This window comes from Fringilla coelebs (assembly GCF_963513975.1).
Source record: "Fringilla coelebs genome assembly, chromosome: 7".
Lineage (NCBI taxonomy): Eukaryota > Metazoa > Chordata > Aves > Passeriformes > Fringillidae > Fringilla > Fringilla coelebs.
Genome location: NC_140035.1, coordinates 32,974,760 through 32,987,270, shown reverse-complemented (window position 1 = coordinate 32,987,270; position 12,511 = coordinate 32,974,760). Strand labels below are relative to the sequence as shown.

General features: G+C 49.2%; 1 protein-coding gene across 1 annotated transcript in view; it reads left to right on the top strand.

Moving 5' to 3' along the window:
- Positions 1 to 2,610: 2,610 nt before the first annotated feature.
- The window catches only part of SLX9 (SLX9 ribosome biogenesis factor), a 40,494-nt gene continuing 30,593 nt past the window's right edge, over positions 2,611 to 12,511 (top strand). The window contains exons 1-2 of the mRNA XM_084209100.1: positions 2,611 to 2,760; positions 4,673 to 4,781. Of these exons, the coding sequence (XP_084065226.1) occupies positions 2,635 to 2,760; positions 4,673 to 4,781 (235 nt within the window). The 5' untranslated portion in view covers positions 2,611 to 2,634. The remainder of the gene's footprint in view (positions 2,761 to 4,672; positions 4,782 to 12,511) is intronic.

The window sequence follows — 12,511 nt, the reverse complement described above, 5'->3', positions numbered from 1 at the left end:
TGTCCAGCCACTCCTCTTCAGCTCACTCAGGGTTGCAGGAAGGGGGTGGGAGAGCTGTGAGCCCTCAGAGACGGAACAGTGGGAGCTGAGAGGGTGTTCCATGGGTCCTTGCAGCCAACAGTGAAGCTTGCTGGCACATCCCAGTCCCTTCCAGCTGCTCCTCAGGCTCTGGTGCAGCTTTGGCCTTCAATGTTGCAGGTAAAGGGGGTGGGCAATCTTTGGGCATATGCTTGGGCACAGCACATATGCTCCCCAGCCTGTTTTGTAAGCATTTTAAGCTGCTAAACATTCCCTTTCCTATTTTAACTGCCTTTATTTTTATTGGTTCTTATTTTTATTTTTACTAGCATGGATTGTGTTTCCCTCCACCACTAACTGCAGGACTGCTGTGGTTTTTGCAGGATGCACTTCAGCAGCTGGGGTGGGGAGCTGGGCATCCACCTGAGCACTGTCAGAGTGGTTTTTTCCCAAAGCCATGGATTTTGATGATCAGAGTTTTCATTTTGGACCTTTCCTCGTAAATGATGCTCACCCAGCCTACAGCAGGGTAAGGGAAGTTTTCTGTTGTTATTTTCTATTCCTGGTGGACATTAAATCTTTCTGTCCCTAATGAACATTAAATCTTGTGGATGCCCCATCTCTGGAAGTGTTCCCTGTCAGGCTGGACTAGGCTTGGATCAACCTGATCTAGAGGCAAGGGAGTGGGACAAGATGATCTTTAAGGTTCCTTTCAACCCAAACTATTATGTGATTCCATGTCTTCAACGTGGGAAGCAGAGGGCCAGGCACTCAAGGGGAAGCAGAGGGCCAGACACTGATCTCTTCCCTCTCGTGACCAGTGGCAGGGCTTGAGGAAATGACAGGGACCTCTGTATGGGGAGATTTAGGTTGGATCTTCCAAGGTTTCTTCTCCCAGAGGGTGGTCGGGCACTGGACAGGCTCCCCAGGGAATGGTCACAGCCCCAAGGCTGCCAGAGCTCCAGGAGCATCTGGAGTCACAGGGTGAGATTTTGGGGAGATTTTGGGGTGTTCCTGTGCAGGGCCAGGAGTTGGACTCAATGATCCTGATGTGTTCCTTCCAGCTCAGCATATTCCATGGTTCTATGATCTTTCCAAGTACCCTCCCTGTATTTCCTTGGTACCCACAAGGAGTGCACCCACAGCTGTGCACTTCTGTGGCCCAGTATCAGGCCCTGGGAAACACAGCCTGGGGGGAAATGGGGAGGGCTGAGGATGTGGAAAACGAAAATGCATTAACCAGGGAGCACTTGTCAGGGCTTGTTAAGATCAAACACGCTGTGGCTCCAGGCTAGGAGCTTTTTATTCATCTTGGAGCAAGGAGAAGCAGCTTTGCATTTCACCCCCTCCTGTGCATGGAAACATGCAGCTGAGGCTTGGGTTGCTTTGTTGTGGCGTCCACCTGGGCCCATGACTGCAGTCTGGCAGGTGTTGGCCCTCCCTAGGGGCTTGCTGGGTATTTTCTACTGTTTTAACTGTAGAAATAATTCCTGGCAGCAAGTTTTAGGGTTGTTTTTCATCCTACCGTGGCAGCCTGGTCGCTGGCTGGTGCTACTGTTACCAAGAAACCTCCAAAATAAGACTCACTGTAAAACTGTCTTTTTAGTGTTCGTAAGGCTTTATTCCTCGCCAGGAGATGTGTGTGGGGCTAAAAACGTTTCACACTTACCCCAGTACAAAACTTTTTTCACTTATTTATACATTACATCCATCCATCCATATATAAAATGTTATAGATTATATATTATAGAAATTGATGTAAATTACATAATTACCTTCATCAATTAGTATTCTATCCTGTATTGCTTAGTGCTTTCTTGCCCTTCATGCTAATTTGGTCCACATTCTTTAGTCCCCTTATCACCTGTTTCTTGGACAGGGACTTTCCAGGCTTCTATCTCCTCTGGTATCTTCTGGTTACTAATGTCCTTGAAGGGCCATAAATTCAAGATCTCAGAGGTCCAATCTTCAACTCACTTTGGCTCTGCCTATTGACGCTTGTCAGGGTTAATCAACTAAAGGTTTCGGTGATTTAATGTCAGGGTTGACCAACTAAAGGTTTCCGTGATTTAGTGATCGAAGCAACATTAAGAGCCTGTGAAGAATCTTAAAAAGTGGGCTCTGCTTCCAAGTAATTGACCAACTAAACAAAATGAGTTCAGCTGTATCATTTCCAACGCTACCAAGAGCTCTCCGCTCTTACAGAGGCATATAAAGCTGTGTTGTGGAGTGTTCGGGTTTAACCCAGGCAGGCTGAACACCCTCAGGCTGCTCTCGGGAACCACCTCGGGCAGGCTGCAATTGACCAGAGGGAAAATGACCAGAGGGAAAATGACAAGAAGGAAACTGACCAGAGGGAAACTAACCAGAGGGAAACTGACCAGAGGCCGATTATCCGCAGGCCGCCCTGCACGGAGGCTGCCACAGGCCCTGCCACCACTCCGCTCCAGAGCGAACAGCCGGGGCTGTGGGGCCAGCCCGGGCAGCCGAGGAGGCGGTTCCGGAGCTCCGCCCGTGCAGGGGAGGAAGGCGAATTTCCCGGGGCGCCGGGCGCGGTGAGGGCGCAGCCGGAAGGTCCCGCCCGGCCGGGCCCGGCCCTTTCCGTCCCGCGCCGCCATGGTGGGCAAGGCCAAGCGCCCGCGGCTGCACCGCGCCGCCCCCCGGCCCGCCCGGGACCCGCCGCCGCTCCCCGGGCCCGGGCTCGGCCCCGCCGCGGGCGGATGGAGCGCGGCGGCCGGGAAGGTACCGGGGGCGGGGACACGCGGGGCGGCGGCGGGCGGGGGCTGGCGGCGGCCGCCTCGCAGCGACTCCTCCGCCTTCCCCCTGCAGAAAGGGCCGGTCCCCGCACAGCCCCAGCCCCACTGGGGCTGCTGTGGGTCTGTCCTGGCTGCGGGGCCGCGGGGGTGTCCGTCGGTAGCTCCGTGCCTGCCGCGGTGATGCGGCGGCTGAGAGGATGGCGCAGGCCGGCTCCCTCAGGGCGGTGGAACCCTGTGGAAGCCCTGGTGCTGCCGGGCAGTGGAAGGAGGCTCTGTGGAAGCCCTGGTGCTGCCGGGCAGTGGAAGGAGGCCCTGTGGAAGCCCTGGTGCTGCCGGGCAGTGGAGGCTCTGTAGAAGCCCTGGTGCTGCCGGGCAGTGGAAGGAGGCCCTGTAGAAGCCCTGGTGCTGCCGGGCAGTGGAGGCCCTGTAGAAGCCCTGATGCTGCCGGGCAGTGGAGGCTCTGTTGAAGCCCTGGTGCTGCCGGGCAGTGGAGGCTCCGTGGAAGCCCTGGTGCTGCCGGGCAGTGGAAAGAGGCTCTGTTGAAGCCCTGGTGCTGCCGGGCAGTGGAAGGAGGCTCTGTTGAAGCCCTGGTGCTGCCGGGCAGTGGAGGCTCTGTTGAAGCCCTGGTGCTGCCGGGCAGTGGAAGGAGGCTCTGTTGAAGCCCTGGTGCTGCCGGGCAGTGGAGGCTCTGTTGAAGCCCTGGTGCTGCCGGGCAGTGGAAGGAGGCTCTGTGGAAGCCCTGGTGCTGCCGGGCAGTGGAAAGAGGCTCTGTGGAAGCCCTGGTGCTGCCGGGCAGTGGAAGGAGGCTCTGTTGAAGCCCTGGTGCTGCTGGGCAGCCGCTGCTCCCCAGGCTGCGCTCAGCCTGGCAGCGTGTGGCACGGGCACGGTGGGGAGGTGACAGAGGAGCCGGGAGCTGCTCCAGCCCAGTGCCAGCATGCAGTGCCACTAGTCCAGAGCAGCAGCAGCTGTGCTGTGGCAGCACCAAGGTGTCCCCACAGTGACACGCGTGTCCCAGCACTGCTGCTGCTCCTGCATGCTGGGGCTGCCTTGCCGTGGGGTAACTTGCGTGCAGCAGTGGGGATTGTTATCAACAAGCATTGGGAGAGGATGGGAGCCTTGCAGTGCGTGCCTTCAATTTTAGTTTAGCGTCGATGGAGCTGTTTATACCCAATTATTTAGGATATTCTTGTTTTCCCCAGCTGTGTTTTGAATACATGGTTCAGGTGCCGCCCCCTCACAGCAAGGACACAACACCAGTAAATTTTTTATGTGCCTCAGCTTTGCTTGTGAGGCGGAAGGAATTGCCTTTGCTGAATGCAGCTGGGTTTATACCACTGTGAAGTTATGTGTTGGTGATGGTAGATACTGTTGGCTAAAGTAATAAACTCTAATCCAAACAGAGTAGCTACAGCAGATCTTAGGGAGGCGTTGCATGACTAAAGCATGATGCTGTAGACTTGGTGAGTTGCTAGTAGTTACTGAATCTGCCTAATGTCTATTGATTTAGGCTTTAATCCCCTAATCTTCTCATTTGTTGCTTATCTGTATTGTTCAGTACCTGTAATAAATCTGTCTTTTCCTAAGGATGCTGTTCCCAGGCCTCCTGGAAGTGAATGCACTTGAGTGAGGTGAGGTTGACTTGAGGCAGGAATGTTTTAGGAGCAGAACTGTCCAAAGTGAGACTTTTTGAAACTTCCTTCTGTGTGGAACAGCTGTGGGGTAGGCAGGGGGAGAAGGACTGTAGGGTGTCTTTGTGCCCTTGCCTGCTCAAGAGAGACACCTGCTCACTCCCACTGTTCCTATCTGAATGGTGCTTGGTTTGAGTTTTAAATTTTTTTAAACAAGTCTTGCCTGGCAGTGTATGTACTGATTCCTGCTTTATGTTTCTTTTGCATAAGGACTGGGACGTCTCATCTTCTGGCATATTTTCTGGGCTGAAAATTGACCCTGATACCCTAGTAAAGAAGCTTGACTTGGACTCCAGAAGCATCATTTCCTCCAGAACAGGTTTGTTGTGTTTTGAATGAGTGCTGCTTTAGGTTGTGAGCAAAGACCCTGGGGACTGTATTTGCAGGACCTTTTAGTGACTGTCCCGTGAAGCTCAGGGAGCTACAATGCAAACACAACACAAACTGTGTTCCTCTGAAGGTTTTTAGGAGAGGTTTGTTTTTGTTTGGGCTTCTGCATGGATGTGCCTAGTGATACCCAGGTGGGGGACTAGCTTCAGGCAGTCTGTGGGATATGCTGGTGCAGCCAAAGACTGCCAGGGCTGAGAGTGCAGCAGAGCCAGGGTTTTAACCTGATCTCTGGGCTTGCTCTGTGGCTGCTTTTCCCTCACCAGCAGCTAACTAACTGGGCCCCCTCACAGGGGCTAAATAACCAACAGCAGAGCATGGTGACTTTAATGAGATTAAAGGCTTCACCTGGAACAGCTCTTTTGATGTGTCAGAGCCAAAGGGCTGCATTCCTGTAGGAAACCAGTCCACTGCTGTGCTGGGGCTTGAGGGCTGTTGCCTGTGGTTGCCAAGAGAGGACACCTCTCCCTACAGTTTTTTCCTCAGTTTGTAAGTGAGCAGCTGCTGTTGGTAGCCCAGTACTTTGTCAGCAGGTTCTCATTGTGTGCCTGCAGTGCTTCACTCACAGCAGCCTGACTGCAGCAAATTTTCTCCTGTCCTTTGCTGTTGTGGGGTCTGTGGCTCGAGGATTCCCAGGCAGGAGAATCTTAACTCACAAGGATTATGGAAAGTGAGAGGGGGAAGAGGGAAGACATGATAGTGCCTTTTGATTTCCAGTCCCACAAGAAGAAAATGCTCTCTTTGGCTGCTTACTGTGAGAGAGAGCTTTGTATCTGAAAGCAGTTTTCACTTCTAAATGTCTGCAAAGTCTCAAAAAATTTCTCTGAAACCTGAATCCCAGCCCCCCACAAACTGCATATAAATGTTTAAAAAATCCCAGAAGGAGCGAACTGCCACACAGAGCCTGGTAGGACAGCAGGCTGTCCTGATGCAGAAAATGCATGTGACTCCCAAATACCTTCTTTGTAAACGAAATTAATTTATTTTCTTCATGTGGATAAAACTACAGTGTCTTTGTTTTCATGTCTAGGGCTATAAACAAATCAATCACACAAGGGCAAGTGGTTGCCTGAGCTACCCTGCCCATCAGTGACATTTGGGCGCAGAGTGAGGAAGTGGGGAGGTTGTGTGAGGACACATTTGCCAGCTCTCTGCACAGAAACCTTGGCAAAATATATTGTTCTTGAAACACTGGGCTCATTGTTGGTAACTCTCCTGGGAAAAGGACACATATGCATCTGTGTGTGCGTGTGCACGTTGCCATCTCTCTAATTAAATCAGACAGCATGTTGTTGGGGGCTGGCAGCCTGCAGTCCCAGCCTTTCATTGCAGGCTACATGTCTGGGTTATAAATAGAGCCGTGCTGCTGGTCCCCGTGCAGTGCTGATGATGCAGATGTGCAGTGCCTGGCTGCCTCTCTCGGGGCTGTGTGCTGCCTTCCTGCACACAGCCCTGCTGACCCCGCTGCTCGGCGCCTTCCAGATGATCAGCTAAAAATAACTGTTCATTTGGGGGCTCCAAACTGCAATTCAACCAGGCAAAAAGTGATTTCAGTGTTTTTTTACATCTTCCCAAGCTGCTGTGCCCTTTCTTGTTGTTGCACTCTGGGGCCATGTAGAGGTTTTCTCGTTATGGAAATCAGTTCATTTTTTAATGTTAATTCAGTGAACTGTAACTAGGCTGTGCATACAATGGCAGACAGCATAGAGTTAGAAAAGATATTCTAGGCAGATGTGCTTTGTCTCCTGGCATCTCTGGTCAGCTCAGAGCCTGTTCTGCAGTAAGTTCAACTTGACTAACCCTCCCTCCACCTCTTCCTCCCTTTCCCCCTCAGCCTAGTGCACAGGGCAGGAGGGTAGGATTCTCCTACACATTGCTATTTTAAGATTTAATAACAAGACAAAAGCATGCTTCCCTCCCACCTGCTTTTCAAGCTCTGAGAAGGTCAAGTTGGCAGACTGTAGGTGGGCTCACTATCTCCTGTGCTTTTCACAGCTACAGAAGATATTTTTTTTTTCCTGTCAATGCTGCTGTATGGCAGTTGGGAAAACAGGTATTTGTCTTATGTGTGTGTGCATATCTCACAATACCCAAGATCTCTTCACATTGTCCAAGATTGCTGGTGTCTGTGTTTTGTATTTAGATCTGGCCTTAAGCTGTGACTCTCTTCCAAGTAAAACCAAGTCTGAGAAAGATCTTGGAATTGGGTTAGATTTTAGGGGATGTCAGCTTGGAGCTTGACAATAGTCAAAAACGCCAATTGGATGTTGGGAAGTAGGAGGAAAAGAGAACGTGGAGAGCATTGTTATACTCTAAATAAACCCATGGTGTAGGCAGCTCTTGGATGCTATGTGTGCCATCACAGGGGCTAACTAACCAACAGCCGAGCATGGTGACTTTAATGAGATTAAAGGCTTCACCTGGAACAGCTCTTTTGATGTGTCAGAGCCAAAGGGCTGCAGTCCTGTAGGAAACCGGTCCACTGCTGTGCTGGGACTTGAGGGCTGTTTCTTGTGGTTGCCAACAAGAGGGGACACCTCTCTCTACAGTTTGTTTCCTCACAGTTTCCGTCAATTTGTAAGCGACCAGCTTTTGCTGCTCTTTTGGCTGGGGTGGTTTTGAGGCAACAGGGAGGAACACGATGTGCAAATTGGAAAGTCCAGACTCTCTAGCAGGGTTATCCCAGTTAACACATGTGCTTGTGTGTGCTGGGGATAAAAGGAGTGAGGCCCCTTTTTGTGTGAGGATAAACTGGTGGTGTTGGTACTTGTTGGCTGAAGGCCTGTTTTTTCTGGGGATTTCTGAGGACTGTTGGTGCATGTGGTTGAGGCAGGGTGCCCTGTGAAAGGATCTGCTGCTCATGGTAGTGGTGTGTTGCTTCCTTTAGGTACAAGGCTGATTCAGTGTGCTTGTGATTAGTGTGAGGTACCAGCACAGGCTGTTCTGGCATCAGTAATCCTTGTGGCAGGAGAAGGAGAGGGTGGAACTGTAATGAAAAATGTCACCAAAATGGAATTCATTGTAGGTGAGCCTTGCGTTATGTGATATAAAAAGCCAGTGGTCTAAAAAGGAAAGTATTTTAATATATGGTAGCTCTAAGCTGTGTCGTGCTGCACAGCAGACCTGCTGCAACTGCTTTCCCCTGCTCTGCTTTTTGTCTTTAATCATTAGCTCAGCTTAACACCAGCTTCCAGATGACTTCCACTCGTGTGTAGGTAACAGAAGCCAGTGCCATCCCTGGGAATTCTGGAGTTCAGTCCGTGAGTTACTCTGTGCTCAATGATTGCTTCCTGTCAGTGTAGTTTACTTAGCCACTGACGTAATGTAAACCAAAGGCTTTGCTGTAATCTAATCCATGCAGGGACCTCTGTGGCTCGAGTGAGAGGATAAATCTCATTTGGGTGAGCCTCTGTAGCGTGGGAATTAAATGTTTCCTACCAAGTCAGAAATAATGGCCTGTCATATCAGGGTTGCTGCTGCTCATTTTTTCTTGTTTTCTTTAGCTTTCCTTCATCAGTAGTTGCTCCTTGAAGTAAGGGCCTTTTCGAGCTTGGCTCTGGCTGAGCAGTTGCCTGTGAATGTGTCTTTTTTTGGAGTGGATGATGAACCAGTTGTGGAATGATATGAACAACTGGATTGGTAGCTTCCTGCTTTATTTTCAGCTACTGGAGAAGGGAACGGTGACAGGCTGTGTTGTTGAGAAAACAAAAGTGCAACAACAGCAAGTTCATAATTGTTTGCAAAACCTGGTGCAAAATCATCCTGATTTCTGAGGTTGGATTGGACATAAAGAAAGGCTTCTCATTTTACAGTGAGGGTGATGAGGCCCTGGCACAGGATGCCCAGAGAAGCTGTGGCTGCCCTATCTCTGGAAGTGTTCAAGGCCAGGTTGGATGGGGCTTGGAGCAGCCTGGGATAATGACAGATCAAAGAAGGGATTTAAATAGATGCTGTCTGCAGGTTTCTTCCAACCCAGGCCACTCTGTGGGTCTGTGATTCTATAGCAGGGTGTGAAGAATAGAGTGAGGTAGATCATGAGCCTGAGCAGAGGTTGTACTCTGAAGACCAAGACTGCCTTGGAGCATGAGAGCTACTGTCAGTGGCACACAGGGGTGTAGAGGAGGGAAATGGCTGAGCATCTGACAGAGAAAGAATTCCCTTCTCCTCCCGAAGAAATGTGGAGATAGGAGATGATAAAATCAGACTAAGCAAGAATTCACCGACAGCAGTGAATTTTTGGGGTCTGCAGGCTGTGTACAGTCTTGCTTTGCTCCTTTCTGAGGTTTTCTGTGAGTTTCTTTTGATACCAAGCCTCTGTTTGCAGAGTCACTGACAGATCCCTTCTGGTTTGCACCTCAGCTTCTGCTCTGGAGTTCCAGATTTGCTGAGTCTGTCACCTTATCTGCTTCTGCTTGGGCTCTGCACCCACTTGTCCAATTCTGTTCTCCTTTTGTAGGCTCCAAGAGAAGCAGAAAAGCTGTGGTTGGTTGGTCCTGCCTTAGCTTCATGCAGTATGATTTACTGTCCAGTTTTGAGGTTTTTTTTTAATGGATGTTGTACCAGACTGTTACAGAGTCCCTGTAAGACTTCTCCTCTGACAACATTGCTGTCCCTGCAGTGTCTAGACTTGTGATTATCCCTGAAGTAGATCCACACTGGTGTGGAAAAATTGCAGCCATGACCAGGCTCCCATTATTCTTGAGGAGCTCTTGACAGGATGCCAGTCTTTGTGTCCTGTAGTTTATTCCTGTCTGTTTATTGGATTTCTGCATGTTTATTGCCTTTAAATATTAAAGTTCCTCCTCTTTTGTCCTCATCCCTCATCACCTTTCCTCTGTTTTGATTTTATGTCTTGTTGTTTTGGTTTTTTTTCCTACTCTTCTGGCATACTGGGGTGTTTAACAATTGAAAGATTAAAAAAATAAAAATCCCGTTTGTTGTAATGAATGCATCTGTTCTGAATATTAGTTCTAAACTTCTGCTGCTTTTTCTTAATGCATGCTTGGGGACTTTTGAAATCTGCTTGTGTTGGTCATTCACATCCCTTGTGTGGAAATCTGCTGGATCCTCACAATTCTGCTGCTGTTGCTTTTCTTCAGCTTTTCATTCTGTGCTGGCAGTTGTCAGGCCTGCCTTGTGTTTGTTTTGTGCAGAACGCCTTCCTCAAGCTGTTCCCCACAGTAACACAGCTCAGATGGGATAGGAGGGTGTAAATGGGCTGCTCCTCACACTGGGGATGGCAGGGAGTGCCTGCAGCACCTCCAACGTGTTGCTGAGAGCTCCCTGGGAAATGCCTGTGTGCTGTGCTAGACCCAAGTGATGAGGTGTTCCTTCTCCATCTGTTTTTGTTATTAGCTGCCCAAGCTTTGGGCTGTGTGAATTTGGGGAGTGGTGAAATGATGTCCCTGGTGCTGTCAGTGATGCCCTTGGTGGTGTAGCTCTGAAACCATTTTAATGCTTTTGAAAATACCTGATGGGTGTGTGGGTGCTGCCTTGGAAGGAGCAGCTGTTTGAGTAGTGTTTGAGCTGGGAATTCCTGCTTTAGCTCCCCCCTCCCTCCACCCCACACCTTCTGCAATGTGCCTGTGTCCTTTGTGTCACCTGCACAGGTCCAGGATGTGTTCTAAGACTGAATGTGCAGGTCTCAGCTCAAAGGGGAACCTTCCCTGCACAAGCTGGTGTTGCTTCTGACATTGTGTGTGCAAGTGTTTGAAACCTCCAGTAATGAAATTTGCGAGAAAGTAAAAATTCGCAGGGAAGGGAAAATGCTGTGTGGGGATTAAACTCTTTACCTCTCCTCCAGGCCCAAGGCTGGCCACCCTGGTGTATTGATAAAGTGACAGAGGGCAGTTTACCTTATCTGGGTAAATTGCTTTGGGTAGGAAATTACTGTACATTCCTTCTGCCTTGCTGTTCAGCTGAAATTTATTTGCGTTTTTTTTGACTGCATCATCAGGACTTGCTTTTATCTTGACAATACCAGATCACCTTTTAAGGGCAGATTGGTGTCTGAGGGTTTGTAGAAACTGTTAGAAAGCTGCACTGTGTTTGGGAGGAGTTGAGATAGTGGTTTGTCATCTGGGAAGCCTCTCCAGTGAGGTCAGATGGCCTTAGTCTGCAGGACACCTCAAACAGATTGTGTAGCTCCCAACAACTCGCCTCAAAGCCAGAAGGTTTTTCTCTTTCTTTGGTCCAAAGGATTAAAGTCAGTAGGATCTTAGTTCAGCAGTCAGACTGAGCAAATTCTGTATCAGTGGTGAACAGCTGGGGGGTTTGGTTGAAATGGAGAACAGACCTACTGTGGTCTCTGGGGACCCCAGAGTGGGGATCCTACTGAAAGCTAAAGACGTTGGTGCCTTAAATAATAATTTTTAAGAAAAGGTTAAAAATCCATGATGCTTAATGTTGCTTTAACAATTTGTGCAGTGTGGTGCTGGCTGTGAGAATAGCTGTGGGAAGCTCCACTTTAATTAAAGTAAATGCAATTAATTGAGAAGCAGTAAATGAGCGTCTGAAGCTTGCACTGTTTTCAGTGCTTTTACTTCCCTTCTGCAAATAGAGCCTTTCCATGTTGTGAGTGCCTTCTGCCAGATCACAGGAATCAGTTGTGTTAATATTTATGGAACCAATTAACTTTTTTGTTTTCTTTCCCTCCCTCTAGCTGTGGCTAAGTCTCTGTTCTTAAAATCAACATTAAAAAACCAAAAGACTCCAATTAGCTCGTGGTTGAGCACTACACAAACACAAACATTTTCCAGAGAGCCCAAACCTTCCAAAATGTTCTGCAGCCTGCTCCAGGGGAGGAGGCTGTCAGTGGGAAGAGCCTGAAATGAGTCCTAGCAGTTTGAAGGATGTGTCAGATTGCTCTAGTTTCTTATTATGGTCGGTTCCTTGGCTGTGCCTGCTGTGTAATGCTCACCAGTAGCACTGGTGGAAGGTACATGCCTGCCCTGGAGCAGCCTTTCCATGCTGCTGGATGGATGGAGAGAAGGATATGGCTCAGTGAGGGATTGGAGACTTCTTTGGAGAAGCTCCTGCGGTGCTGCTCTGTGGTTTGGCAAAGTTTTCTTCCAGACTTTGTGAAAGTTGGGTGCTCAAACATGAGCTTTTTAGGTCAAACTTATCAGTGCCTTGTGCTTCCTGAATTTGAGGCCAGGGTGACCCCTTGCCTTCCTGGCCAGGAGTGGTGGGGCATGGCAGTTCCATGTCATGCCTTGTCTTGCTCTGGGTGATCACGATTCCTGGAGCTTTAAAAAGATACTGATCTAGCCTGGTATTCTCTTGTGAAATGAATTTAAAATGGTTGGACATCCTTACACAAAAATAGATCAGTGCTGCTTAGGAGAGTACTGCAGCTGTGGTGTTACAAAAGAGGGTTATGAACTGAAATCTTTGTCTTTGCTGTACTAATGTTAAAGCTTTAACATAATTAAGTTATAAAATTATAAATCCTCCAAAGAGAGAGGTGGAATGGCTCTGCACTGGTCCCAGCACAAGTGCCAGTAATGCCAACCTCTCATGTGGTGAGAGAGGGGTGGCTCAATGCTGCAGGAGTTGAGAAAGCAAATCTGAAGAGGAGTGAGGAAGCACTTGTGGAAAGGGCAGGTTGATAGTTCTGGAAGTCAGAGCAGTGGTATGGTGTTGTGTCAGACTGTCAAATGT